The following is a 26,138-nucleotide window of genomic DNA, read 5'->3' on the forward strand; positions in this document are numbered from 1 at the left end:
AGACACATTCTGAAACTTTATAAACTCCAAAGTTGGAAAACGTTTAGCCATATCTTAGGCTTTAAATATGTTGTTTATACCTGTATTTACATGAGCTCTTTCTGGTGGTACTGGGATAGCTCTTCAGTTTGTGGGTTATGGCCTAATTTCATCATTTCTACTTTTTGTCCTTTTTTGGATAATTTCTTGTTTATAACTACAGTGGATGATGTAGTCCAATTTTAGACCTGGATTAGTCTCAGATTAGACTTGAAATAGTTGTTATAGACCAGTGATGGGAAGTGTCAAACTCATTTTCACCAAGGGCCACATCAACAAAATGGTTGCTCTCAAAGGGCCAGAGGTAACTGTAAGATAAATGTCACTACATTTTAATATTGTTAATTAACAGTTTCTGTATTTATTACTTATTCAAGTTATAAATATTGCATATGGATTTGCATAAACATGAAAAAAATGGCTGTTTAACTGTATCTCTTGATAAAGTGACATTTTAAGACAGTCATACCTTTTAATTTACTTTGTCATGGGCCACATAAAATGACATTGTGGGCCACATTTGGCCCACGGGCCTTGACTTTGACATGTGTTATAGACAGTTTGGTTTAGATCTGGTGGTACTTAAAGCCAAATGTTTTCTTTGGTACTTGGTGTGAAAAGTTTGAGCCAAACTCAAGGATATTTGTTACTACATGGTTGGTTAGCCTCCATTGTGTCTTTAAATTAATATTTCAATATTTTTAAAGTCTATGGGTAAAATGACAGGGAAACTTACTCCCAGGAGAGGAGCTAGCTTCGATATGGGTGGGACTGTCTGTGTAATGTATTATTATAATGTGTTATTAAAATGAAAAACTGTTTACGATAAACTGCCAAAGCTAGAGGTGAGTGTAGACTCATTTATTCCAATTATTCAAAACCTTTTAACTTGGTAGAAATACAAAGAGATAATCGGCTATAACAAATGATATTGGTTTAAACTGATCTTGTTGTTTACGTTTAAACATTCTCCTTTACATCGACGAGCTCTTCAATCCGCACCAGGACGCTCTCGATCATGTCAAAGGTGTGCAGTGCTGAGTGCAGAGCCTGAAACAACAAAACAGTCAGTTCAACTATAAAGAGCACACAGAGGAGTCAGACAAGTTGCACCACTGTGGAATTATGACTATGGACCTTCCTCAAATATATGGTATATATTTCTTCACTGAAATGACTAACCTTGATGTGTGTGTCTGTCGTCATGTTGGGCAGCTTCTCATCTCCAACTGACACAGAAATGGATGGCTCTGGAAAACAGTACACATAAATGCCTCTAGTCAAATATCAATATAGAGTTTACTCATGTTTTTGGGTATAAATTATTCAGATACATGGGGCATTATTTAAGTGTCTTTCCTGTACCTTTGGCCTTGGTCTTCTTGTCCTCTTTGGTGATGAGCAGTTCTCTCTCGTAGTGGGCCCGGGACATGTTGATGCCCACTCTGAGCGGCTTCAGGAACGTGTCCTCGATCTTATACAGTTCTGTCCAGATCCCTGTCTGAAGAGGGAGAGAGAGAGAAGTTACAGGAGGTGAATATCATGTCTGTTTTAGGAAGATGGGAAACTACCTCACCCAATGGAATCCTAACCAGACACAAGGAAAACATGCAAACACCATTTATTTATCTTAAATGAATGTCTTTCTAAAATATTCAGGTAGTCTAATCTTTTTATTGATACCTCAGTAAGGCCCCCAGTGACATTGTTCCAGATCAGGGCAAACTACAGGGTCTAACCATTATATTATAAATGGGATATCCCATATCCAATTTATAATGGGACAATAAAGCACCACACCCCTCTGCACGTGCACAGGATTACTACTCATGTGTTGTACATGCCCATGAAGACCTCTCACCTGGTTCTCCGTGACTTTGTCTCTGATGACCAGGTACCGTAGCAGATTCAGAGACTCCATTATTCTATCAAAATAAATACATAGTAATATGACTCAATATAGCAGGTGCGAGAGAATTTTAGTTTTTACTGTAACTGAAAACATACACTTCCAGCCAAAAAGTACTTTGGACACACCATCTCATTCAGTATTTTTTTTCTTTGTTTTCTACATTGTCATACATACTGCAAACAAGAAAGATATATGGAATTATACAACAAAGAAAAAAAAGTTAAATAACTCAATCTTTTTTATATTTACTATTCAAGACCTCAAAGTATCCACCCTTTGCTTTGTCGACAGGGCTGCAAACCTTTGGCACTCTCTCAATGAGCTTCATGATGAAGTCTCCTGAAATAGTTTTCACTTCAAAGCTGGGCCTTGTCAGAGTCAAGAAATGGCAAAAGTGCAAAGCAATGATCAAAGGAAAGGGATATTTTTAACAATCTGAAATCTAAAACAAGTTTGGAGTTATTTTGAGTTTAGTTTATGTTCTATATGTGTGTCATGTGTCCAAACATTTGACTGGTCGTGTATATCAAGCTCAAAATACCACAAGAATATTATCCACCAATCAAGAGTTGAAAAACACATTTAAAAGTTAGAGACAAAAAGTCACCTGTCCATGTACTGGAGCAGGTCGGTCTCGGGTCCATCCGGGAGCATCAGCACAGAGCGCAGTAGAGGGAGCAGGTGCAGCCCCTCGAACCAAACATTACCTCCCCCTGCCTGGACAATCAGAAAGTTAGTTTATGCAGTGACATTTTAATGCACATGACTCATTATGCTCATTTTCACTTACTAAACTTAAACATTTCTAGTTTGCGGTATCTTAAATATTTTATAAAATATAATATAATATATAAAAGTACCTTCAGAGCTGAGTCGATCTGATTCTTGATATTCTTGATAATGTATCCTTCCACTCCTGAGTGATTACTGGTCTTCAGCATTAACCTAAAACACGCATTTGAATGTTGGACATTCACTAAACATTTTTTATAATAATATAAAAAACACTTACTGGAAGAACTTATATTTGGCTTCTGTGTTAAACTTGTCGATGCTCAGTTGAAAAACCTTCAGACCTTTACTTCTCTGGATCAAGTATTTCATTATTAGCAATACAAGATTATGGTACAAAAATAATAGATTTAAAGTGAAAAGTAGCACTCACCAAATTCTGATGTGGGCATATTGTCATGACTTTGACTAAGTTCTGAAACAGAGAAAGCAGAGACATTCTTACATGACGTTATGGTAAATTAATAAATATAAACATAATTTTTTAGGATAGGGCAGTGTTGGAAATACTTTGAATGCATTTAGTTACAGAATTGTAAATATCTGCATAATATAAACATGACATGGGCCAATCAGAGTACTGAGTTCTGAATAGGATACTTAACGCAGTATATTATAGTGCAATAACAGCGTTATGTTTGTTGGTAGGTTTGTTATGACTTTATTTCTTACTAAATAGAGATGAAAACTCACTTGATGTTTCACATCTCAAAGTGCATTATGAATAAAATAAAAATAATAATGAAAATAAAATTATTAATCATTATTATTAGGCCCCAGCCAAGGACAACGTCCCGGCGAGGCATTAATTAAAACAGCGTCTGGAGCCTGGAAAATGGACAACAATAGATAGATCAGTATCAAAAATTAGAACTCGATGAGCTCTAACTTTGAGTGAAGACCCCCAAAAAAAACGACTCTGTAGTGCACCTTAAACTTTGATTTTTATGGGGCCAACGTAAACATCTGAAACTGAGCACAAAAAATACAACACGTCAGGACATGCAAAAAAATAATTTTATGACCTCGCCCTAAACCGTACAGGAAGTCGGCCATATTGATATAATATATGCTTTTGTCCAGAAAAGTTATTAATTAGGCCCAAGCCAAGAACAAGGCTGAGCCCAGAAAATGAAAAAAATCAAGTAGTAAACAAGACCAGACATGCCACTAACTGGTACCAAAAATTTGAACTCGATGAGCTCAAATTCAAAATACATTACGGGTATAGAAGATGACCATATTGTTTTTAAAACTTTGTAGAGACAGAGTCAAGCCAAGTATAAATGTATATTATGGCCCTGCCCTAAACAATACAGGAAGTTACACATATCAGGAGAGGCCTGGGACCTACGAAAACATACACGTCATACTGTTGATTTCTCCTCCTATATTTTTTTTTTCTTGAAACGGGACCAACAATAATAAAAGTACCATAACCCCCTCTGCTGTCCAGATTGTTTACATTTTTAATAAAATGTCTAATGTAGGTGTGGCAATCCTGCGACTGTGGCCAGTTTGAAAAGTATGAAATTGTTCATATCTCTGTTATGCAATGGCAAACTGAGTCAGACCCAATGGAACATTTGTGCACATTGACACCTTGAGGGTAATGATATACAATTTATTGGGCTATGATATAAAATAGCTCCACAACGCTCCCTTGAACATTTAAATGGGGTCAAAATTTTACTTTGTCATAGACAAAGTATTGGGGGCCCATATGAGCCCCCAATACTTTGACACAGACATATTTCTCAGAATATACTGAACAAAAAAGTCAATGAGGACATTCCTCTCTCTCCAAACTTGCAAGTATGACAATGTAAGAAAATGACTCACTGGAATGAATAGAGTAATAACATATATCATATACACTGATATTGTGGGCGTGGGGATAAGCTAGAGGCTCGTCATGGTCAGTCACAAGGGGTGGCCAGGGTCTTTATAGTATTACTTCATGAACTCACTTTTCTAACTAATACCAGGTGGTTTAAAGTCTAAATTGTGCAAACAAAAATGTATTGCTGGGTTTTAGATTCATTCTATAGGCCAGTGTTATTTAATACAGATGGGGACAGCTAAAATTAATAGTTTCAAAATGCAGGTTTTGTTGTAATACAGTGAGTTCTTGGGTCTAGACACAAATAGAAATGACCAGGTTCAACATTTGTAAATTTACCTTTTAGATATTTCATGGCAAAGTACAATGTGATTAATAGGAAAACTGTCTCTTGCCCCCATCTGAGAGCCATCATGACATTGTACAATCTGAAATCCACAGAGTCCTTTGATTTTAAGACAGTAACTGTGTTCAGAATAACACCAACAGTTACTCACGTTTGTTTTAGTGTTCTGACTATGCATTTACTGTACACGTTTTTTTATAGGCCCGTCGACAGAATTTTCGCGAAGAAGCCCCATGTGAGGCAAGAAACCTCACATGGGCCCCACTCTAATATACCGGTATATAAATAGAATGAAGTTCCAATTCTAGGCCCCTAAAACCCTGGGGCCTGGGACAACAGACCCCTTTGTCCCCTCATGTGTACTCCCCTGTGTATTTAATTACTTCCCAACACTGGGACATGGTGCAGGGGAGCTGACCTGAGGCACAGAGAGGAAGCTCTTGATCTCCAACAGATCCACAGGGAGGCCACAGTCTTCTACTCGCACAAGGGTCTTCTCATACAGCTCCTGAGGGAAGATATAAACAAGAGTATATCTTCAACCAACAAGTGGAGGGTCAAGAAAGAAAGAACTTTTCAGACTAGCAGTAATATCAAAGGGGCAGGTTTCATTCTTAGTAAAATGTGTCCCACTCACCAGTCCTTTTTGTATTCTGGACTCCTCAGTTCTAAATGACAAGGTACATTATGGAGTTTGTAAAATTAATTTTAAATCAAAACAATAATCCTTTTTTGTTCCTAGCTAATATGCCTACTTTTACACAATTTTGAATTAAACACGCTAAAATGTACTGTAATAAACGTTAAAACATGAGCAGAGATTATTGAAATATCCATAGCAAATTTAGTAATTCAAATTAAATTTTTATGTTTTGGGGAGTATTTAGTATTAATTAAAACATGACCTATATAACTTTTTTCACATTTTGGTCAATGTAAATCGCTATCAAAATACAACTTTGAGTAAGTTCATGATGAGGAACACCATTATAATATTGTTAAAAGTCAATTTTACATTATTATTATTATATTATACTTATTATTTGTATGTATTAAGGCCTGTATCATTTAAAATCTGCTGCAGTTTAATTACCTGGACAGAAGGAGGCAGATGTGCTCCATATTAGCCCGCAGACAGTACACAGGGCTGCCACACAACAAATATATTAGATGTACTGTATATTTAATTTACACGTTGTTTTTGCGTGCCTGGTGTTTGGGTGGTGTTATACCTGTAGACTGTAGGAAACATGTCGGCCAGCAGGTGGTGCACAAACAGCAAGTGAGCTATGCAGGCCAGAGACTCTTTGGGATATCGCACCTCCTCTTCCAAAAAGCCCGGGATGTGCCTGTGTCTGAGCAGAGGCCGGTGGACCAGAGCGGGGAGGGAGTCTCCGATGGAATGCAGACTCAGCTAGAATATACAACAGGACGATGTAAAGGGCCTATATTACACTATTTTCTGATCTATTACAATGTTTCCTCATCAAAAACATGCCCGGAGTTGTGTTTCATTTCATTTACACATGTTTAACACACAAGTTTTTCTCTTAAACAGAAAACACTCCGTTCCACCTTGTGAAGGTGTATGGAGTTTAAAAACATGGTGGAGCACTTCCTGTATTATCACATGACATCACTAGAATCATAATGTCAGCTCAAAAGATAAAAGGTAGTAGTTAACTTGAAAACTATGGCTTCATGACATCACAAGGTGGAATAGAGCATTTTGAGCTTGATGTAACAGACTAATAATAAAGTGTTACTCAAACACTCCAGGTATATATTTGAGGAGGTAACAACAGTATAACATGGCTTAAAGTTCAGTCAATTTTGTGTAATATACAAAAAGGAGTTCTGTGAAATGAAAGATTTTGAACTAATAATGAGAAAATTACACAGGACGAGCTTTGACCTTGCAGAATAGTTTTAAGTATTTAATCTGCTGTGTAAGAGCTCGTATAAGACCACATGGTAAAATTATTTTATTATTTTATGTTGAAAACAGTGGTAGCAAAATCAGGATCATGTTCATATATTTCATAGAGATATTTCATAGAGATTTCCTTTGCATTAAAAAAAAAATGTTTTGTGACATTTGAGTGCTTATGAACAAAAGTAGATTTTTTGAAGTTTGAAGTTTTTCAGAGTCAAACAGCAACTGCACATAAAAGCTCTAGAACTGCATTTCCATATAACCATATAATTTACCTTGGTATAAAAATACAAAAACATGTATAAACAAGAGATTAGAGAAGTTGTCACACGCTACTGATAGTTTTTTATTCCACAAGGGTTATGAGGTTCTATCTGGCGTTCATAGATTCTTGTTCCTGAATACCTATTATCAAGTTTTTGGAGGGTTGGCCTTTATTTAGATTTTTATGGGAAAAACACATTTCTCCGTTTAAATGTGCTATATGAGATCAGAACTTTAAACCTAAATAACGATAATGCAGATAGAACCTTAAGGGGGGCATTATGGATGTTTTAGTATTTACCAGAATGCTGGAGGCAAAGTCCCTGAGAGGAGACTCTGGTAATGTGTCCATATCTCTGAGCTGGACCCCCAACAGCAGCCGGCTCAGAACCTGCATACAGCTGCACACAAAGATAATCAATGTTTATCCATATCAGATTCCTCTACAGTGAACAGGTGCACAGTGATTTGACATAGCTGTAAACCACACTAGCCACACACAGACGACTGTCAATGGAGAGAGTAATGTAGGTAATGACTGGACAGTTGGACTGGAGTGGCCAATGCAGGATTAATGTCCATCCCACAAAAACAATGAAACTATTCCCTTTAGTGAAGTTTGAACTTGATTTATGAGTGCCTATTTCTATTCTCTTGCTCTTTTCTCTGGTTCTTAAACTGTGCGTTGCAACACTGGATTTTTTCCATTGTGGGACAAACAAAGGTTCTCTCATCTTACCTCATCTCATCTCAATAATATAGCGACTGAATATTGCTTTGACACTTCATTTTGTGCAGCCCTCATATAAACACGGACATTTTCTAACACTTACAACTTGAGCAGTTCAGTCCTGAGCTCGTCTTCGTTGTGTGGCAGGTCTCCCATCATCTGTGCACTGTCTTTCCCCCTGATGTGGTTGTGCTGAGCCTCCTCCACAAAGGGCTGTATGAAAGCACTGAGCTCGGAGCAGCATTGGCCCAGGGAGAATACGTCATCCTGCTCCTGTTCTGTGGTCTCAGGCACAGGCAGTTTACACAGCTGCTCCAGCACTGAGGAGAGCGCCATGCCCAGAGAGGAGGCCTTCCGCACGCCCAGGTTCAACAGCACTGAAGGATAAAATACACAATTACATTATGATATAATAAAACATTTAATATTTGATTAATATGTTGAATATGGCAATGGCATACAACAATAACATACTTTTTTAACACAATAAGTTCAGTTAATAACTATGATGTACATGTTGTGCCACTAAAACTCAATCTCAAGACCAAACCACAACATGAAAACAGCTTAAACTTTATGAAGATGCAATGTATTAGTATCGAGATGTATTCTTGACAATTCACGCATCATATAAAGTCCCCGGTATTGATACTAAACATTTCCAAATTTTAAAGCTGTAGTTCAACAGATAAATAAAGTCTTAACATCAAAAGAGATTAATTCGTTCTGATGTTAAGGATTCATTTTTGCTTGTCAAAATAATAGAAAAACTAATAAAACATCATATCGAACCATATCAAAAACTTAAAGGGCCCATTTTATACTCTTTTCTGATCTATGCTATAATGTTGTTTCCTCATCAAACACATACTTGAAGTTGTGTTTCGTGTCGTTCACACATGTTTAACACTCCAAACTGCATATTTAGGCTGAGTTTTTCTCTCAAACAAAAACACCTTGTGATGTCATTAAGTGGTTAATACAGGAAATCCTTTACTGTGTTTTTTAAACTCTGCACACCTTCACTTGAATCATTTGGTTAATTTCAGATCTGGAATCACCCATCTCTAATGAACAAAAGAGCACGTTGTTAGTTGTTAACTTGTAAACTACTGCTTTATGTATGGTGTGGTCTGTTGGAACAGCAGCATCACAGAGAGGGAGAGGAAGAAGCTGGACAAGGTCATCAAGAAGTCCAGCTCCGTCCTGGGCAGTCCTCTGGACTTAGTGCAGGAGGTGGGGGACAGGAGGGTCCTGGCTAAGGTCTTTTCTATGCTGGGCCATGAGTCTCACCCCCTGCAGGACGCTCTGTCTGCCCTGGAGAGCAGCTTCAGTGACAGACTGATTCACCCTCACAGTGTGAAGGAGAGGTTTCGCAGGTCTTTCCTTCCTGCTTCTGTCAGACTGTACAATGAACACTGAACATGTGTCATTCAACCACACCTATGTGCAATACTCAAGTCACTTTATGGAGATGTTACATTAGAGTCTATTTTTAGTTTATTTCTGAAATCATTTTTTTATTTTAAGCTATTTATCAATTATCTTGTTTTATTGCATGTACCATTTTCCTTCTGTTCTTTAACTGTTGGAATTTCCCCACTGTGGGACTAATGGGCTTATCTTATCTTATCTTTATGACATCAGAAGGTAAAACAGAGCATTTTGAGCTTTGGAGATGTAGACACACTAATAATAAAGGATTGCTTGGCATGTGAGAAAGAAACAAAATATTAGTCAGGGTATGTTTTTGGTGAGGTAACAACTTCTCAACATGACTAAAAGCTCACGATAGTCAAATAATATAGGATCTTTAATGCGCATAATATTCTTCTCTCACAATTATTGTCTTCTGTACTGAAGGGCTCTATGGGCCTTAACTGTCTGTTCTTAAAGATATAAAAATGACCCTTTTAGTATAATCATAAGACCCATTTGAAAAATAGTAACAGAATAGCATTTATATCACCTTTCTGCAGAGGTGTAAGCAGTAGATGGAGGCTTTCTGCAGTGGTGTCTGGGTCATCGTGCTCCAACTGCTCCAGCAAACCAATCAACAGCTCTTTAGGCCGACATACCTAAAAAATACAGCAAAATTAAGTCTAAAATCATTTCACCATATACTGTACATATTTTATTATTTGCTTGATAAACCTCAATCAGGTGGTTGAAAACAGCCAGACAGTGAGGTAGATCTTTGTTTTCCTTTTTCAGTAACACCTGTACCAGAGGAGGTAGCAGGTTCCAGCCCATACATTGCACTATTTCCTGAAAAAGAACACAGATCAATGCTTAAACTAATGCTCTTCCTACACTATCTTTTAGGGTTGTCAAATGTATCGAAAATCAGATACTAATCAATACTAAAACTAGTATTGAAACTAAACTACTTGAGCAGGTATCGATACTAAAAAAGTCACATCAGCCGCACAGAAATGAACCTTTCCTGAATAGCTTTATAATGAACTTAAGCTGTATCAGAACAAGTAGACCACATAGACTAGTATACACCCATGGACCACTATGGAACCTTCCTGGACAACTGAGGGATTACACAGATATAAGGCCACACGGAAATATAAAAGAAAGTACTATTACTTAATACTGAAACACTCTTTAAAGAACAGAATTTCATTGTGATTTTCAACACTTAGTATTTAGTCTATTCCTTAGTATTGACTTTTAATTTTTTTAAATTGACAACACTATCTTTATAAATGCATATGAATATGCACCTGGTTCTTTTCATCAAGCACAATGCTGAGCAGCTGCAGACTGTTGCCCTCCTCGATACAAGTTCGTCCTGCGACAGTGAATAGATCGTAGTCCTCAGAGGTGTAGGAGTTTTCTGGGAGGGCTTGCTAAAAAATTAGAAGATAGAGAGGTTTTGAATGTAGCAACTCATTGTAACAGAATGTTATACATTATCATAATTGTAGATGCAGTTACGTGTGAATGCTTAATTAGGCAGCAGAAAATCTCTGGAATGTTGCACAGAACAGCATTAAACATTTCAAAGGACACAAGATATGTTTTAGCATTGAAAAAAATTGTAACTGAGTAAATCCCAGATAGATAAGTTTAATGCCATATTGTGGAACATTCCAGACAAAGCTATAACATCTCCATGGAGAAAAGCAGATGGCATAGCCCATGTTACACAGTGTACTTTTACCCGAGTAACAATAAGTAAAGATAAAAAAAACTTTAATGGACCAGATCTAAACCAGGTCTATAACAGGACTATTCCAGGTCAAATCCTGGGCTAAAACAGGTCTAAAAATGGACATAATTTCATTTCCACTGTAGTTCTAAACAAGAAATTACCCAAAGGAGGACAAAAGTGGATACAATTCTCTCAAAATAAGGCAAACCCACAAACTGAAGGGCTGTACCACCTGAAAGAGCTCATGTCACTCCAGTGGTACACATACCACAGTTGATAAACACTGTTTTATTGTATATATGAATGATCTGACCTGAATGACCTGAGTTTAGTAGGCAGAACACTAGATTACTTATGATAATAAACACATTGACAAATTAACAGTGAATTCAAATGTCTACTTTTTTTCTACTGACATGCTGATTTAGTAACTTTTTTGTCAAAATTGTGGCGTGGTCACCATATAGGCATATTATATATATAGGCAGCTATAATTTGTGTTTAGTCTAAAGTAATATGAATAGCATCATTACTATCTCATACATTTTTGTCATTCTTTCCTAGACTTTTCCACAAAACCCAGATGTTATATTGATGTTCATAGTTAAATCATCTCTAGGTAATATATAGGTTTAAAAAAAAATGACTTACACATCTTTGGATCACTTCACTGAGCTGCTCCAAAGCCATTTCTGATATTTTCTAGTTAGTTTACACAATCAAAACCTTCCTATTCCTTAAAGATCTACACTCACATACAACACCATAGAGTCATCATTAATTATCAAAAATCTGGTTAATAATGCGATCTATAAATTGAAAGTACAGATTGGAAAACGCGATGTAAACAAAGCAGAATGAATGATTCGCGTTAGAAATTAGCTTAGCCGTTAAGCTATATTTGCCTTTTATCATTCACCGCGCTAATATTTTATACTAAAGGTACACATCATTTTGAGATAGTCATAATTGGAAAAATATACGTGAACCAGACTTAAATCATAGCCAAAATGTATAAAGACCCTTAGGATAAAGTAAGCACGCCGTTTCTGCCGGGTGTGTAGAGATTGTCCATTTTGGTTTGCCGTAGTTAAAACGTCACGGGTCAAAGTTTCCCAAACAGAAACAGCATGGAGGAGAGAGAGGAGACGAGCGTTTCTGGCATCTTAAAAACGTCTAAAAAGGGTACGATGAGCTTTCAAAGTGTCTATTATTATTATTATTATGTATATGCCTAACTAACAACTAACGCGTATCACAGAACAACTATGTGATACGTGGAAACACCACGTCACCTACGCGTCTTGACGATTTGGAAAGCTAAAGCTATCATCATGTTTTTAACGAATTTAATTCATTACATTGTTTGCCAGCTAAATGTGGACAGAATATACGGTTTATCTTCAAAATAAAAATAAAAATGGTACAGTATTAATTTCATGAACTTAAACAGACTTTTATTGCCTCCAGAATGATATTGCTCTGTTTACACTGATTGATATCAGATACAGTATAGGTGTGCCTGAGCCTGATACCTGGGGAATAGGACAACTATAACATAGTTTGAGGTTCCTTAGGCCTGTCACGATGAACACTATATCGAGTTATTGTTCAATACTGAGCAGATGGAACAATAATTTTGGGGAGTCAGTATTGATTGTGAGGACTCTTTCTTTGCACTAACATTGACAACATTAACATTGACATTGACATTGACATTTTTGGCTGTTCCTCTGTACCATGATGAGATCTGAGCTGTAGAATGTCGAATTATGAACTGCTATGAGTCGTTGTAGACACAAACCAAATACTTAAGTGTTACATTTTGTTATTTATTTATTGCAGTATTGCAGTTTCAGTGTTATCGTTTATCATCTATATTTACATATGCCATGTATCACACTTCAAAATTTGTTATCATGACAAGCCTAGGGTTCCTATGTCACCTGACTTAGAAGCTATAAAAAAAAAAAAACACTTCATGAAAAAAAAATCCCACAAGCGGTTAAGGCAAGGCAAGTTTATATGTATCGCACAATTTGTACATAAGGTAATGCAAAGTGCTTTACAGAGTAAGAAATACATTAAAATCACAATACTATAAATCAAAATATAAATAATCACAAATAATAATGATAAAATTAACATTAAAGGAGAAAAATGCAGAATAAAAACCTTTCAGTCATATACACAGTTAGACAGAACTGTTTTGAGCCTGGATTTAAACATTGTCAAAGTAGAGGCCTGTCTCACATCTTCAGGAAGAATGTTCCAGGTTTTAGCTGCATAAAACTGAAATGCTGATTGTTATATCTCCCCTTACTTCTTAGGTAAGATAATGAAGAGAAGGAATCTTGGAACAACGGAATTTATTACCTCGTGTGGCAGGCATGAACACACATGAGGACTCGGTGTCACAGCGCATTAATACATACAATGTTGTGCGTTTAGTAATACGTAACTACAGTTACCAGAGAGGGTCAAAATATATAACACTGATTCTCCATGTTTAGTCCTGACTCTGGGCACCAGCAGGAGGCCAGTCCCTGAAGTCCTCAGAGTGTGAGATGGTCTATATGGCACTAACATGTCAGAGATGTACTTTGGTGCTAGACCATGGAGAGACTTGTTCACAAGCAGAGGTTAATTGTGGAAACGTGTGGGTTACACCTGGGGAATAGGGCAGCTACATTGCCTGGCCAAAAAAAAAAGTCGCCACCTGGATTTAACTAAGCAAATAGGTTGGGCTTGCTGCAGTTGGTCAGGTCTAGGTTCAGCAACAGTCTGTGCTCAAAGAATGAGGTCAGCTGACACCTGAATATACTGAATGACCAGGTTATTCCATCAATGGATTTTTTCTTCCCTGATGACACGGGCATATTCCAAGATGACAATGCTAGGATTCATCGGGCTCAAATTGTGAAAGAGTGGATCAGGAGCATGAGACATTATTTTCACACATGGATTGTCCACCAGAGTCCAGACCTTAACCCCATTGAGAATCTTTGGGATGTGCTGGAGAAGACTTTGTGCAGCGGTCAGACTCGACCATCATCAATGCAAGATCTTGGTGAAAAATTAATGCAACACTGGATGGAAATAAATCTTGACACATTGCAGAAGCTTATCGAAACAATGCCACAGCAAATGTTTGCCATAATCAAGGCTAAAGGCGGGACAACCAAATATTACGAAATGTGACCTTGTTTTTTGTTGGTGAATTTTTTTTTGGCCAGGCAGTGTATAATAACTTCATGTGAGGTTCCTAGGTCACCTGACTTAGAAGCTATTGAAAAAAATCCTAAAAGTCTCGCGAAAGGTTAATTCTGGAAAGTAAATGGTGGGTGTGATACCTGGGGAATAGGGCTTGGTTTGGTGTTCCTATGTCACCTAACTTAGAAGCTGTTGAAAAAAATCACAGATTTTTCAAGGGGAAAAAAATCCTGAAAATTACACTAAAGGTTAATTCTCAGACAAAAGCTGTGAATGATACCTGGGGATCAGGAATAGTATAAATAACCTGATTTGAAGTTTCTAGGTCACGTGACATGGAAAAAATACATGATTTAAGTAACCGTAAAAAGTAGATTAAAATAAAATAAAATGTTTGATACAACGTATGTATGCAATACATATAATATTTTTTCTCTTGTGTGAATTTTTTTTTTCATAGTGGTGTTTGATAATTTTAAGGGATTAATTGCTTGAAGGTCCCTAATCAGTGTACCTAGCCCCGCTTCAGAATACGGTTCCTCGCAGCGTGCTAGAGCGAGCGGGGCACAGTCAGTGAAAGCTCTCGCTGTTGTTGCAGAGAGGAATATTCAAAATCCAATGTGAAGCCAACTTCACAGTGGTATAATACAATATGTGTAGTTGTGTCTCAGTGGTAGAGCAAGTCCAAAGGTTGGTGGCTCGATGCAAGCCCCAACTAGGTTCCATCGTGTAACCTAGTTGGGGAGACCATTAATCTTTGTTGTCTTATAAAGCTATTCAGGAAAGGTTCATTTCTGTTTTGTGAATGCGACTTTTTTAGTATCGATTCTGCTCAAAAGAGTTTCTAGTTTTGATACTAGTTTTAGTATTGATTAGTATTTGATAAAGAAATAGATTTGACAACCCTAATGTGTAACTGATACTAGTGGTGGTCAGTGGGGTTGAAGGAGCAGAACTACAGTGGAAGTGAAACCAAATGACTGTTTAGTATTAAGTGATTTTATATATATATATATATATATATATATATATATATATATATATATATATATATGTTCATTTGCATGCTTTTCTTTTCAAAGGTGCAAAAAAGTCTAAAGCTTTGAGCGCTGAGGAGGAAGCAAGAAGGTAATGTCCCAGTGAATTCACTCTTTGATATCATTATTAGAGCTGTAGGCCATCAGTCATTTAGTCGATTAATCAGTTGATGGAGTCTTAGTAGACAAATTTGTATCAGTTCACAAAAGAAGAAGTTAGTGAGTGGGTTATTTTTGTTTTTTTCATTTATATTTAAAAAGTCAGATTCACAAGTTTAATCTGTCTTTATATAAATACATTGTTTCCTAGTATTTTTTTTTCTGCATAAATAGTTGCGGGTGTAGTCTTGTGAGTTCAGTTTGGGTCAGATACATAGAAATGTAAAATAGTTTTGAGAGCTTTTGCCATGCCCCCCTTAGTCGACTAATCGATCGGCAGCACACGTCTTTATTTGAAAAAGAATTTCTTTACTCAACTACAGGCCTACTCATTATGAAGCTTAGGCAATCACAACATATCTAAAATAATATTTGGATTTGTGTGAATGAATTGGTTTGTTCTTTTGTCCTAGGAGGGAGGCAGTGAAAGAAGCCCTGCTTGAGAAGGTTGAACTTGAAAAAAGAGCCCTGCAGATTGTAGAGCGCCTCTTGGAAGACAGTGTGACTGAAGACTTTCTTATAGATTGTGTATGCTTATCACAACAACATCTCCACAGTATTCTCCAGCTTTTATATTTTAGGGATAATTTCATGTTGTCTTTATTTCCTTTTCAGGCATGGTTCATTACTCCTGCCAATTACAAAGATACAATAGAGGAGAGGTCCATTGCCAAACTGTGTGGCTATCCCATTTGTCCAAATAAACTTGGAAAGATCCCCACGCAACAGTACAAAATCTGCACTAGGACCTGTAAGGTGTATGACATCACAGAACGCAAAGTAAGTGTCACTTTTGAACAGTAAAAACATAAGTGGACATTTTTGTAAATTGATAAAAAAAAAAACATTTTTTTCCCACAGTTTTATTGCAGTAATTTCTGCTATAAAGCATCTAAGCAGTTCGAGGTGCAAATATCAAAGACGCCCCTTTGGCTGCGGAAACATGAGAGGTGAGTCTAAATTATAAAAAATCACACAAAACTATTACACACAAGGAAACCTTTATTTTTGACTGCCCCTTGAGATGCATCATCTCTTTTTCAAGGGAGTTCTTTCCATCCAACAAAAAGCAAACAGACAAAAAAAAAATATATATAAGTATGATTACATAAACTACAGTAAAGAGAAACTTTCATGTGCCTGATCAGTGTAAGAGTATAACTGAATAGTTCTACTTACACAATATATTATATATTATTCTTATAGCAAGTTTGTGAACTCACAAATATTCAGAGAATCTATCTTTAGGAAAAGTGCATAACCTTTGTTCATGGAAGATTAAAAAAATCTAAAAATGTATTCTAGTGTTCAAACTATTATTTTAAAATATAACAAATACATATAATAGTGTGACCACTATTAATTTCTCTACATCATCTTACAGTGTTTTAGAGAGAATTTTAACATCCTAGAACCTGGCATCCTCATATGTGGACAACACATTTTAGGTTGTCTAGGCCACAATGTAAATTTTTAGAAGAAGAAGAACAGCATACAAGAACAGCAACAATCCAAAAATGTTCAATTTATAATATTTTTAAGAGTTTAGAATGTTCAGTATATGTTTTTTGTTTGTTTGTTTTTTTTTGTAAGGGCACACGTCTCCTGCACCTCTTAGCATCACTTCAAATGAGCCACATTGTTCCAAGAGGCACAATTGTTTTTACACTCAGGACAAATGTTGCTGTGTTCAGGCACTTAACAGTTTTAGCAAATGTTTTTCCCACAGCCCATCGAAAATAACTTTACTGAAGAAAGGAGACAAGTAAGGAATATATATTTCTTAAATACACCTGACACATATTTTATGTCTTATTTTTTAACCATTCTGTGTCCAGTGGGAGCTCCGGTGAAGAAGTCAAGCTTTCCGAGAGACATCTGCAAGAAGAGGACATTGAGAACCCCCTTCCCACCCAAATAGACCCTCACAAATCCAGTTTACAACCTGAAGAATTAAACCACAGCTATGATAGTGAACACGAGCAGGACTTTGTCTCAAGTGTGGTCTTCAAGAAAACTGGTCCCAAAGTGCACTGGGGTGATCTACCAAAATGTAATGACAGAAATACACAAAGTGCAGTGGCCTGTGATGAGAAACTGAAAGAAAATGATAAACAAGAAGTAAATGGCAATACGGTGTCACTGGACGAAGCTACAACACGGTTACATTTGTGTAGCTTGTCTGAGAATAATGCAGAATCAAACATCAATTCTAAGACGGAAAATTCTAATTTTGACAGAAAGCAAGAAGAACTCCCACCTGATGAAATAGAGAATACAAGTTTAATTATAACTCAAGTTGGAATGAGTAAGAAAGGAGCAGAGGGGTTAAGAAATTTACTTAAACAACACAAATCAAAACCTGATTCAATTCAACAAAACCTTTTGGAATACTTAAAGAAAACACTTAATGAATGGGGCACGGATGAGACACTGGTGTTTCTGTACGGATCTGAGCGTTCAGCGGGAATGTCATTCAGCGAGGTTATGGAGGGAGAGAAGGAGGAAGAGGTGCTGGATGAGGATGATATTGATGATGAAGAGGAGGTAAACAGAGGAGGAGTAACCAAGGTGACACCAGACTATGAGCCACTGAAGAGGGAGATGGAGCTGATGAAGTTGAAAGTAAAGGAGTTTTATAAAGGCTCCTGGGAGATTGAAGAAGACAAGCAGGGAAACCTGGTAACTGATTTACATTTGAATTTCTATTTTAAGATAAGAAAATATGAGGGATTATTTATTTGATGAATCAATAGCTAAATCGATCTTTATGGCAGACTCAAAAGTCCAAAGTTAAAAATATAATATACTTGCCTGGGATCCAGAATACACACATCTTCAATACTTTACGAAGATGTGAATCTGGTCACAGGCTGTTTTCAAATGGGCCTGACTGACATCCGTGTATAAAGCCCATGTCTGCTCAAACAAAGTGGCATGATGAGGTCCTTGTAGCCCTAGACTTAACCAATCACATTGAAATGTGAACTTTCAGAAGATGACGACTTTATTTATCTATTGATTAAAAATACAGTGTCCTTGAAGAAAATATCTATTTTTTTCCACATCATTCACCCCTAATACATTCTTATTTACCATGGATAGAATAAAAAAAAAAATTAAAATCTGATGTTGAATAAACCCAAAAACTTTAATGTGATACCTTTGATATGATGACATTTTGAGGTAGATCCCTGGCCATTTAAATCAGTATTTTTAGAGAGTTAAAATTCTCTAATAGTCACATCTTTCTTGAGACAAAATAAATAAATCAGATAATACACAAAAAGTGAGGAGCACAACAAAACTCTTCTGAAACGGTGATGAAACAGTAATTCTGAAACATGCAACTATCAACTGTATGAAAGCTGGAACAATATATTTCGGGGCTCAGTATTTATTGTGTGTAAATATTTGCAAATTTTTAGTAATAAGGTAATAAGACTTGAGCTCTAGACTATAGAATAAATATCTTCTATGGCTAATTATCGGTTCAAAAGTAGGTTTACTGGCATCATCTTGCTTTGTATCAGTGGCATGAAGTTTCAGTATTATCATTTATCATGATATTTCTCTTTAGTGTATCAAAAATGTTATCATGACAGGCTGACATGCAGGCTCATTCATGTGGTACTTCGACATCTCCTCAATTTGTGGGCTTGCCCCTGTTTATCATTTAATCCACATTTTTGTTCCTCTTTGGATCATTTCTTGTTTTGAATTGCAGTGGAAATTACGTATGTCCACTTTTAGACCCGGTTTAGTCCTAGATTAGACCTGATATAATCCTTTTATAGACCTGGTTTAAATCTGCTGTACTCAGACAGTCAAGTTTGAGAGCCCTGGGCATTAAACCTTTCTGTGTTCCTCTTTTGTTATTGTTATTGTCTGTGTCCTAAAGGAGTCCACTGAGCCTGCTAAAGAGCCCATACTCCCCCTGGTGGACTCTAAAGCGCAGCACATCCTCCAGAAGAAAATCACTGTGGACAAACTCAGAGCCAGGTAAAACTATGTGGACTTTTTTTTTTTTTACATTATCTGATCCTACATATGTGTATACAACATTGTAAATATGACTTGTTCATACCCTCTTTCTGTTGATACTTTTAATAGTTACAGTTATTTGTCTCCTCAGCCTCAAGAACATTGTTGGTCCTCTTGGTCTCACTATGAGCGACATCTCTACTGACCTCAACAACCTCGTGCGGACGTTCAGGTCAGAAACTACTGCATCACTCATTTAATAAACAAGCCTCCTGTAATTTTCACTCAATTCTAGTGGGGTTTGTTATTTTATTGATACTTTGCAGCTGATGTCATCAACATTTCCTGGGTGTGTGATGCTAACGGTAGAGACTGCTCTGTCTGAGGCTTTGTTAGACTTTGATCTGTGCTTTATTTTAACACAATCTAACAGTAAAGAACTGACTTAGCTGAAAGTACAACAGGTGAGATGATTTGTGCTGTTAAACAAGTCGTTTTTGTCTGTGTTTTGTAATGTGGGCATTGCTTTATCATGGTAACGTCTGAACATTCCGCCATACAAATACACGGAGAACACCCCTACTGTGATATCACTGCAAAGTATCAATCTTTCACAAATGGAAAAAGGAGGGTTTTTCTGGCCAGGCTGAAGTAACTGTATATAAGTGAAGTAACAGCCACTTTAAACAACTGTAATTAACCCACTTGCACTGATAGTTTTTGCATTTGTATCGAAGTCTTATTTTTACCTTATTTTAGTGTCTGCCCTTATTTTTATTTCATCATATATTATTATTCTTTGTTTAAAGTTGCACCATAATGTCGAAGTAAGTTCTAGTTTGTTAATTTTATTCACTGGCAATGGCAATAAAGCTTATTCGGATTCTGATAATTAAGATAATCGATAAAACACAAAGTCTGTTCTTGGATTTTGAAATTATTACAAATTAGGAACATTGCCATAACAAATAATAATTTAAAGCTGCATATCTTTATCTTATCACATCTTTTGAATGTGGAAAAAGTCCTCAAAATGTTGCATGTAAGAAGCTGATATACATGAGCAGTAGTGGATGACAGCTGTGCACTGCTGCCATCTAGAGGCCAAGGTTCCACAAAGTTCACAAAGTTATTTATGGTTTATAGAGATTGGCAGATAGATGGGTCATATTGTGAATGTTGTTTTGAAGATGTGCAAAGTTTGAATGCTCAGTATATAATTTAAAATAAAAGATGCTGCTGATTAAAAAAGATATGATGTGATATATCTGTATTTTTAAGGGTATCTTAACAGTTTCACATAGATCTGACATTTAAACCTAATCTTATACATTTAAAGACATGTTATAGCATATTTTTTGCTACAGTAACATTAAATAATCGGAATATCAGAATATCACTTCTTGTTCATTATCATCATGTAAGATTTTAATGTCATGAGTAATTACTCTACTTTCACCTTTTTAGCTTGTGTCTGTAGTGTCTGTTTTCCTCGGGGCAGTTCTTAAATCACTGAATGACTTGAGTGCAGTAGTATTTCCTGGGATTGTTTTTGAGATGTTGTAAACACCAGGCCACAGCACAGATCATGTACCAGGTCTATGAGTGTATCCAGTGTTGTTCTTTGTGGGCAGTGACTAAGTGTTCTGTTGTGTTGCCAGGTTTACCAACACAAACATCATCCACAAGAGCCCGGAGTGGTGTCTCATCGCCGTGGTGCTGCTCTATCTGTAAGTCACACACAGACTGTATATATGTATACATGCGTATATGTCTTTACACAGTCTATGGTCACACATAAACGCAGTACATTCGATTCTCAGTGCTCAGACTGCACATGGGGCAACTGCAGTGCAGAGGCCGCAAGAATTCAAAATGACTCACAGTAATGAGAGGAGCTCAGAGCGTCCTCGGTGCACTGTGGAAGAGGTGGAGGTGGTGCCGTGGTGGCCGGAGTCTTTCCACTGGGAGTCTGTTTTGACCGGACGCTGCAGCCGTCCTCAGGCTTATTTCTTATTTAATGGTTATCACATGAACTCTGTGTCGAGAGTGCAGCTTTCAAAGGCTGTGATCACAACAGCACCTCCATATTAACAGATCAAATGATAGAGTCACAGGCATTGTAGAGCATTTGTAAGTATCAATCAACTTAAATATGCATTTCTAAAGTATTAATAATAGTTAGGGATCGGTGATATATTAGGGGTGCTAGTTATATAAGCCAGTGGTCCTATGACAAGTTGTTCTGACACTTTTTTGTGTAAATCCACAAATATTTTATTATTGGCATCCACAAACAATATGGTGAAAAATGTGCATCTGTGGCGTGGCGTTTAAATACATTAAGGAGGAAATAAAAGCAATGAGGCTAGAGAGGTCGCAATCAGTATGTGGGCCCTGCCATGGCTTGATATGGACAATTACCAGAACAGAACAGCAAAACAAATATTCGTATTAGCTGAAAAATCATCCTCAGTAATAGTTAATAGTATATAGATTTATGTTTCTACATTTCACCGCCTGCAAAATGTCCAGGTCTGATATAGAATGAAAAGTATTTAAAGGTGCACTATGTAACCTTTCTGGTGGGGGTCTTGTCTCTATAGAAATGTTATTGGTTGACCTACAATGTTCCACAATATGGAATTTGATTTTTCCATCTTGAATTTATTCAATAAGAGGCTTTGTTATAGCTCAAAAATGCCTTGATGCCTTCTTACAGTGGTCGGCCACTGGTGCTTGAAAGTTGGCGGTTTGAATCCTGATCTCGTCGTAAACATCATTGGTTGAGTGGTCAGATCCACTAGCCCACAGGTTGGCAGTACACTTCCAGCTCCCACAGATGAATACTACCATTGTGTCCTTGGGCAAGACACTTAACCCCCCTCGCCCTCAGTGTCTGTCTGCACTGGTGTATGAATGTTTCTGTGAATGGATGAAAATGATGATGTAAAGCATTTTGAGTCCCTTGAAGGTGGAAAAGTGCTGTATAAAAATGTGACCAGTTACTACTTACCATGGAGATAGACAAGTTTAATGCCATACTGTGGAACATTCAAGGTAAAGCAATAACATCATCGTTAGACACACCGTATACACCAGTATAAAGTTGACATATGCTAAAATCATGTCCTTCTGTTTCCCGAGTATAAAATATTTACCCCTTCGGTCTGCGTCGAGTTCAGTTTGAGTCAAAATCACAATGTTTACAATAGAATTTCAATGAGCATCGGTGGGTCTCGTGTTACAAACCACGCCGGCTCAATCACAGTTGGCCTGGCTTTAGTCTGAAGTCTCTTTGTTGGTTTCCTTCTCCTCTGTACAATCGTAGAATGATCTTTTGTTTGAGCGTTGCCATATGGACTTGGGCTCAGATCCGCGTGGCTCTTATCTGACTCCTGATTGCAGCAGGAGGAGATCCGTGTGCCTGTTATAAAGCCCTCCCTGTCCACACACTGTCCACACATAACACACTTTACACAGGTTTTACTGGGAAGTCCTCACCTGAGATAAACAAAGGAGGATTGTCAAAAGTATTGAAAATCACTTGCGAATCAATACTAAATACTCATATGAGCAGGTATCAATACTAAAAAAGTCACACACTCAATACAGCTCAAGATCATGCTAATGCTATTCAGGAAAGGTTAATTTCTGTCCTGTGAATAAGGCCACATAGACTAGTATACACCCATGGACCACACAGATATATAGGGCCACGTGGGAATATAAAAGAAAGTGCTACCATTTAATGTTGAAAATCACATTCTATTGTCTAAACAAAGAGTGCTCTTTATTACCACAATAACTGGTGGCAACAAACATTAACATACAGAACACATGACAAATATATTAGAAACAGAACTAGTCACTTGAGCAGTCATTCCCAACTTGGGGATCTGGGCCTAAACCTGGGTCAAGGCCCAAGGTTTCTCAGGGGATCCTCAAAGGTACCTAAAAATGAAGTCCAAACTGGGAAGCTTGAATTATAATGAAGGGACAGCATGTTAACTGCTTCTATAAAGTATTTTATAAGGATTACTGTTCTATAACATATTTATAAACCATAAAAAACTACAAGACAGAAGAGGTAGGAAAAGGATGATGTGGGAGTCGCCAAAGTATGCAATGGTAAAATAGGGGTGGCACTGAGAAAAACGTTTGGAACCACTGCACTAAAGAATAGAAAGCATACAGTCCTTGGATATAGAAGTACTGTTTATTAGACAACCATTCACTCAACTTAAAATCACCAGTTCGCCTTGTACTTTAATGTAAGCAGTTAACAGCTACAGTTGCACTATAGTATCGGATCAGCATCTTTGTTATTTTTGTCAGGCCTTCCATGTGCCCTCAGATTTGACTGGGGCTGGTCTGATTCATTAGCTCTGTAGCTCCTCCTCATTAATAATTAGCTGTGCATCCTATCTGTGGGCGGGTGGCAGCCGTAGCCACGCTGGCCTCCTTTTGTGTGGACTCTCAATAATGCATGGACCCTGTGCAACCCTAGCCCCAAGTGAACTGGACACTGGACACCAGGCGGAGAGAGGGACAAAATGTCTGATTGCCCCCAAAATGTTAAACCTTTGTGCATCGTTTGTGCATGTTGGTGCTATGGTTGTCAAAAGTATCGAAAATCAGATACCAATTGATACAAAAACTAGTGTTGAAGCTCATATTCACAGGACAGATGTGACCCTTTCTTGAATATCTTTAGAATGATGTTGAGCTGTATCAGAACAAGTATAAGACACATAGACTAGTGTACACCCGTGGACCACTATGGAACCTACCTGGACGACTGAGGGATTATACAGATGTAAAGTCACTTGGTAATATAAAAGAAACTACTACAGTTTAATGTTGGAAATTATATTGTCTTAAGGAAGTTTTTTTTTTAATTTTCATCGCGTCATCCTCCACACTGTCTAACCCTGTTGTATTTGCTCTTACATTGTTGTAGGTTGTCTGAAGTGTCCCCAGTGATCCGTGGGGCTTTGGAGCAGCCGTCCTCGGTGCAGTACCTGAGCACTCTGATGGAGGAGCTGGGGCTCAGGGAGGAAGACCTGCTCAGCGTAGTTCTCCTATTTAAACCTCACATACAGTTAGGCCATGGATCACAGTCTTAAGTCTGCTGTTCAACACTGCACTAAACAATATAAGAACAGATTTTGGTTACAATTAAAAAAAAAGGATTCTTTTACTTGTTATGTGTGGAGTACTTTTTTTTTATAATACATACAATACAAATACATAAGAAAAAAGTACAGAGGGATATACCACCACTGTGTATGTACATCTTAAAACATATGCCTGTAAAGCGCATTACAAGTGTAAGCCATTATTATTATTATTATTATTATATGCCATATATAAACAACATAATAGATAATAAGTTATTAATCCCACATTTTCAGTTCTGATATTGAAGCCAATAGAGTTTTGTGTGTCAAAATATGGTTATTACTTTATCAGTCACTCAGCAACACCAGCCATGGTATGAATTTAAATGGAAACATTACAAGACAGTGTCAATAGTGGCCAATAAATAATCTTAATAAATTGATTGTCACGCTAACCTAAAGTAACTTCATGTAACCTTCCGGATGTGGCACATCACCTGCATGATTCCAATGAAACTGACGTACTGTGGAACATTCTCCAAGGAGATAAATACGTATGCCATATCATGTAAGTTTTTGAGTCCATTAAAAAAGCATTCTTTTACTTACATGTTGGGGCATTAAAAAGAAAATGTATTTCTATATTAAACCAAATCATAAATCTAAACATAATCACACAGAAAATGTGTTTTAAATAAAAACATCCAATACAAATGAAACCTTAACTCATGCTTTAAACTCAAACCAACTTCATTTTTACCAGAAAGATTCTTCAGTAACAACCGTCTCTTACTTCTTCTAGACTTGATACTATGTTAGTACTGTTAAGTGCTGACATGTGGGAGCCAGTCATGTGTACACAATCTGTGAGGCCTTGTCCAAATCAGATCCTCCCTGTTTTAAAGCCATAGCCCAAATAAATCACACCCAGTCTATGCAGTACCATAAAAGCGTACAAGTATTTGAGAGTACTTCCTAAATATGGGAGTTTACAGCCCTGTAATGTCACGTAGTCTGACAATGATAAGACTGGTGAACAGATGGTGGCCGATGTCTGTAGAAAAGTAGATCCTTTTGAGTTGTTTAAAACCAGGGATGTGATTGATGACTGCAGTGCTTCTCTTTTTCAGACTGAATTTCTTCTAAATATTTGGTTGTTTTGAATATAAAATGTATAAAATATATAAAAATAAAAAACAAGTTTAGTAGTTATTTAGCTTTATTTCTTTGCTACATGATTTCATATATCTTACTTCATATATATGATGAGCGTGTGTGTGTGTGTGGGTGGGGGTGTGTGTGTGAAGAAAAAAAAAAACATTGAATAAGAGGGTGTGTCCAAACTTTTGACTGGTAGTGTATGTTAATAGTAATAGCACTATGTAATAGTACTATTGTAAATATAGTACTATTACTTGAGTAAAGGTAGTTAAACTTCCCACTGAGTCAAATTATAAATCACATGTCTTGTCTAGACAGTTACTTCTACAATTTCTCTTACTTGAGTAGTGCTGATACAAACACAAATGTTGCTGCTGTGACAAATCACTTTTTATCCGCACGTGTGCAGTTGAAATACATTTTTAATAGACAC

The 26,138-nt window shown here is 37.0% G+C and overlaps 2 protein-coding genes across 2 annotated transcripts; one reads left to right on the forward strand and one right to left on the reverse strand.

Annotated features, from left to right (window-relative positions):
* Window positions 1-880: 880 nt before the first annotated feature.
* On the reverse strand, window positions 881-12,111 carry glmna (glomulin, FKBP associated protein a). Its single transcript, XM_033982708.2, has 18 exons — window positions 11,680-12,111; window positions 10,598-10,723; window positions 10,017-10,130; window positions 9,832-9,940; window positions 7,966-8,239; window positions 7,434-7,533; window positions 6,165-6,346; window positions 6,026-6,079; window positions 5,570-5,600; window positions 5,351-5,440; window positions 3,117-3,158; window positions 2,964-3,037; window positions 2,812-2,896; window positions 2,559-2,668; window positions 1,901-1,964; window positions 1,405-1,540; window positions 1,222-1,289; window positions 881-1,089 (listed from the first exon to the last, which is right to left on the reverse strand). Exons 1-18 carry the CDS (start codon window positions 11,716-11,718, stop codon window positions 1,000-1,002), a joined length of 1,788 nt encoding a protein of 595 aa, XP_033838599.1. The 5' UTR covers window positions 11,719-12,111; the 3' UTR covers window positions 881-999.
* Window positions 12,083-24,623, forward strand: rpap2 (RNA polymerase II associated protein 2). The gene is made up of 11 exons (XM_033982879.2): window positions 12,083-12,213; window positions 15,324-15,369; window positions 15,851-15,965; window positions 16,053-16,217; window positions 16,299-16,387; window positions 17,167-17,202; window positions 17,276-18,119; window positions 19,339-19,439; window positions 19,573-19,653; window positions 21,083-21,151; window positions 24,385-24,623. Exons 1-11 carry the CDS (start codon window positions 12,159-12,161, stop codon window positions 24,548-24,550), a joined length of 1,767 nt encoding a protein of 588 aa, XP_033838770.1. The 5' UTR covers window positions 12,083-12,158; the 3' UTR covers window positions 24,551-24,623.
* The last annotated feature ends 1,515 nt before the right edge of the window (window positions 24,624-26,138 follow it).

Source organism: Periophthalmus magnuspinnatus, chromosome 17 (assembly GCF_009829125.3).
Source record: "Periophthalmus magnuspinnatus isolate fPerMag1 chromosome 17, fPerMag1.2.pri, whole genome shotgun sequence".
NCBI lineage: Eukaryota > Metazoa > Chordata > Actinopteri > Gobiiformes > Gobiidae > Periophthalmus > Periophthalmus magnuspinnatus.

Bases quoted from the DNA above. Each gene is read 5' to 3' on its own strand.
- glmna (XM_033982708.2), bottom strand. From the start codon at position 11,718: ATGGCTTTGGAGCAGCTCAGTGAAGTGATCCAAAGATGT. The intron at 7,534-7,965 runs GTAAGTGTTAGA...CTTTGTGTGCAG, and splicing joins AGGACTGAACTGCTCAAGTT to CTGTATGCAGGTTCTGAGCC. The intron at 3,159-5,350 runs GTCAGCTCCCCT...TCTCTGTTTCAG, and splicing joins GCTTCCTCTCTGTGCCTCAG to AACTTAGTCAAAGTCATGAC.
- rpap2 (XM_033982879.2), top strand. From the start codon at position 12,159: ATGGAGGAGAGAGAGGAGACGAGCGTTTCTGGCATCTTAAAAACGTCT. The intron at 15,370-15,850 runs GTAATGTCCCAG...CTTTTGTCCTAG, and splicing joins GCTGAGGAGGAAGCAAGAAG to GAGGGAGGCAGTGAAAGAAG. The intron at 19,654-21,082 runs GTCAGAAACTAC...TTGTGTTGCCAG, and splicing joins AACCTCGTGCGGACGTTCAG to GTTTACCAACACAAACATCA.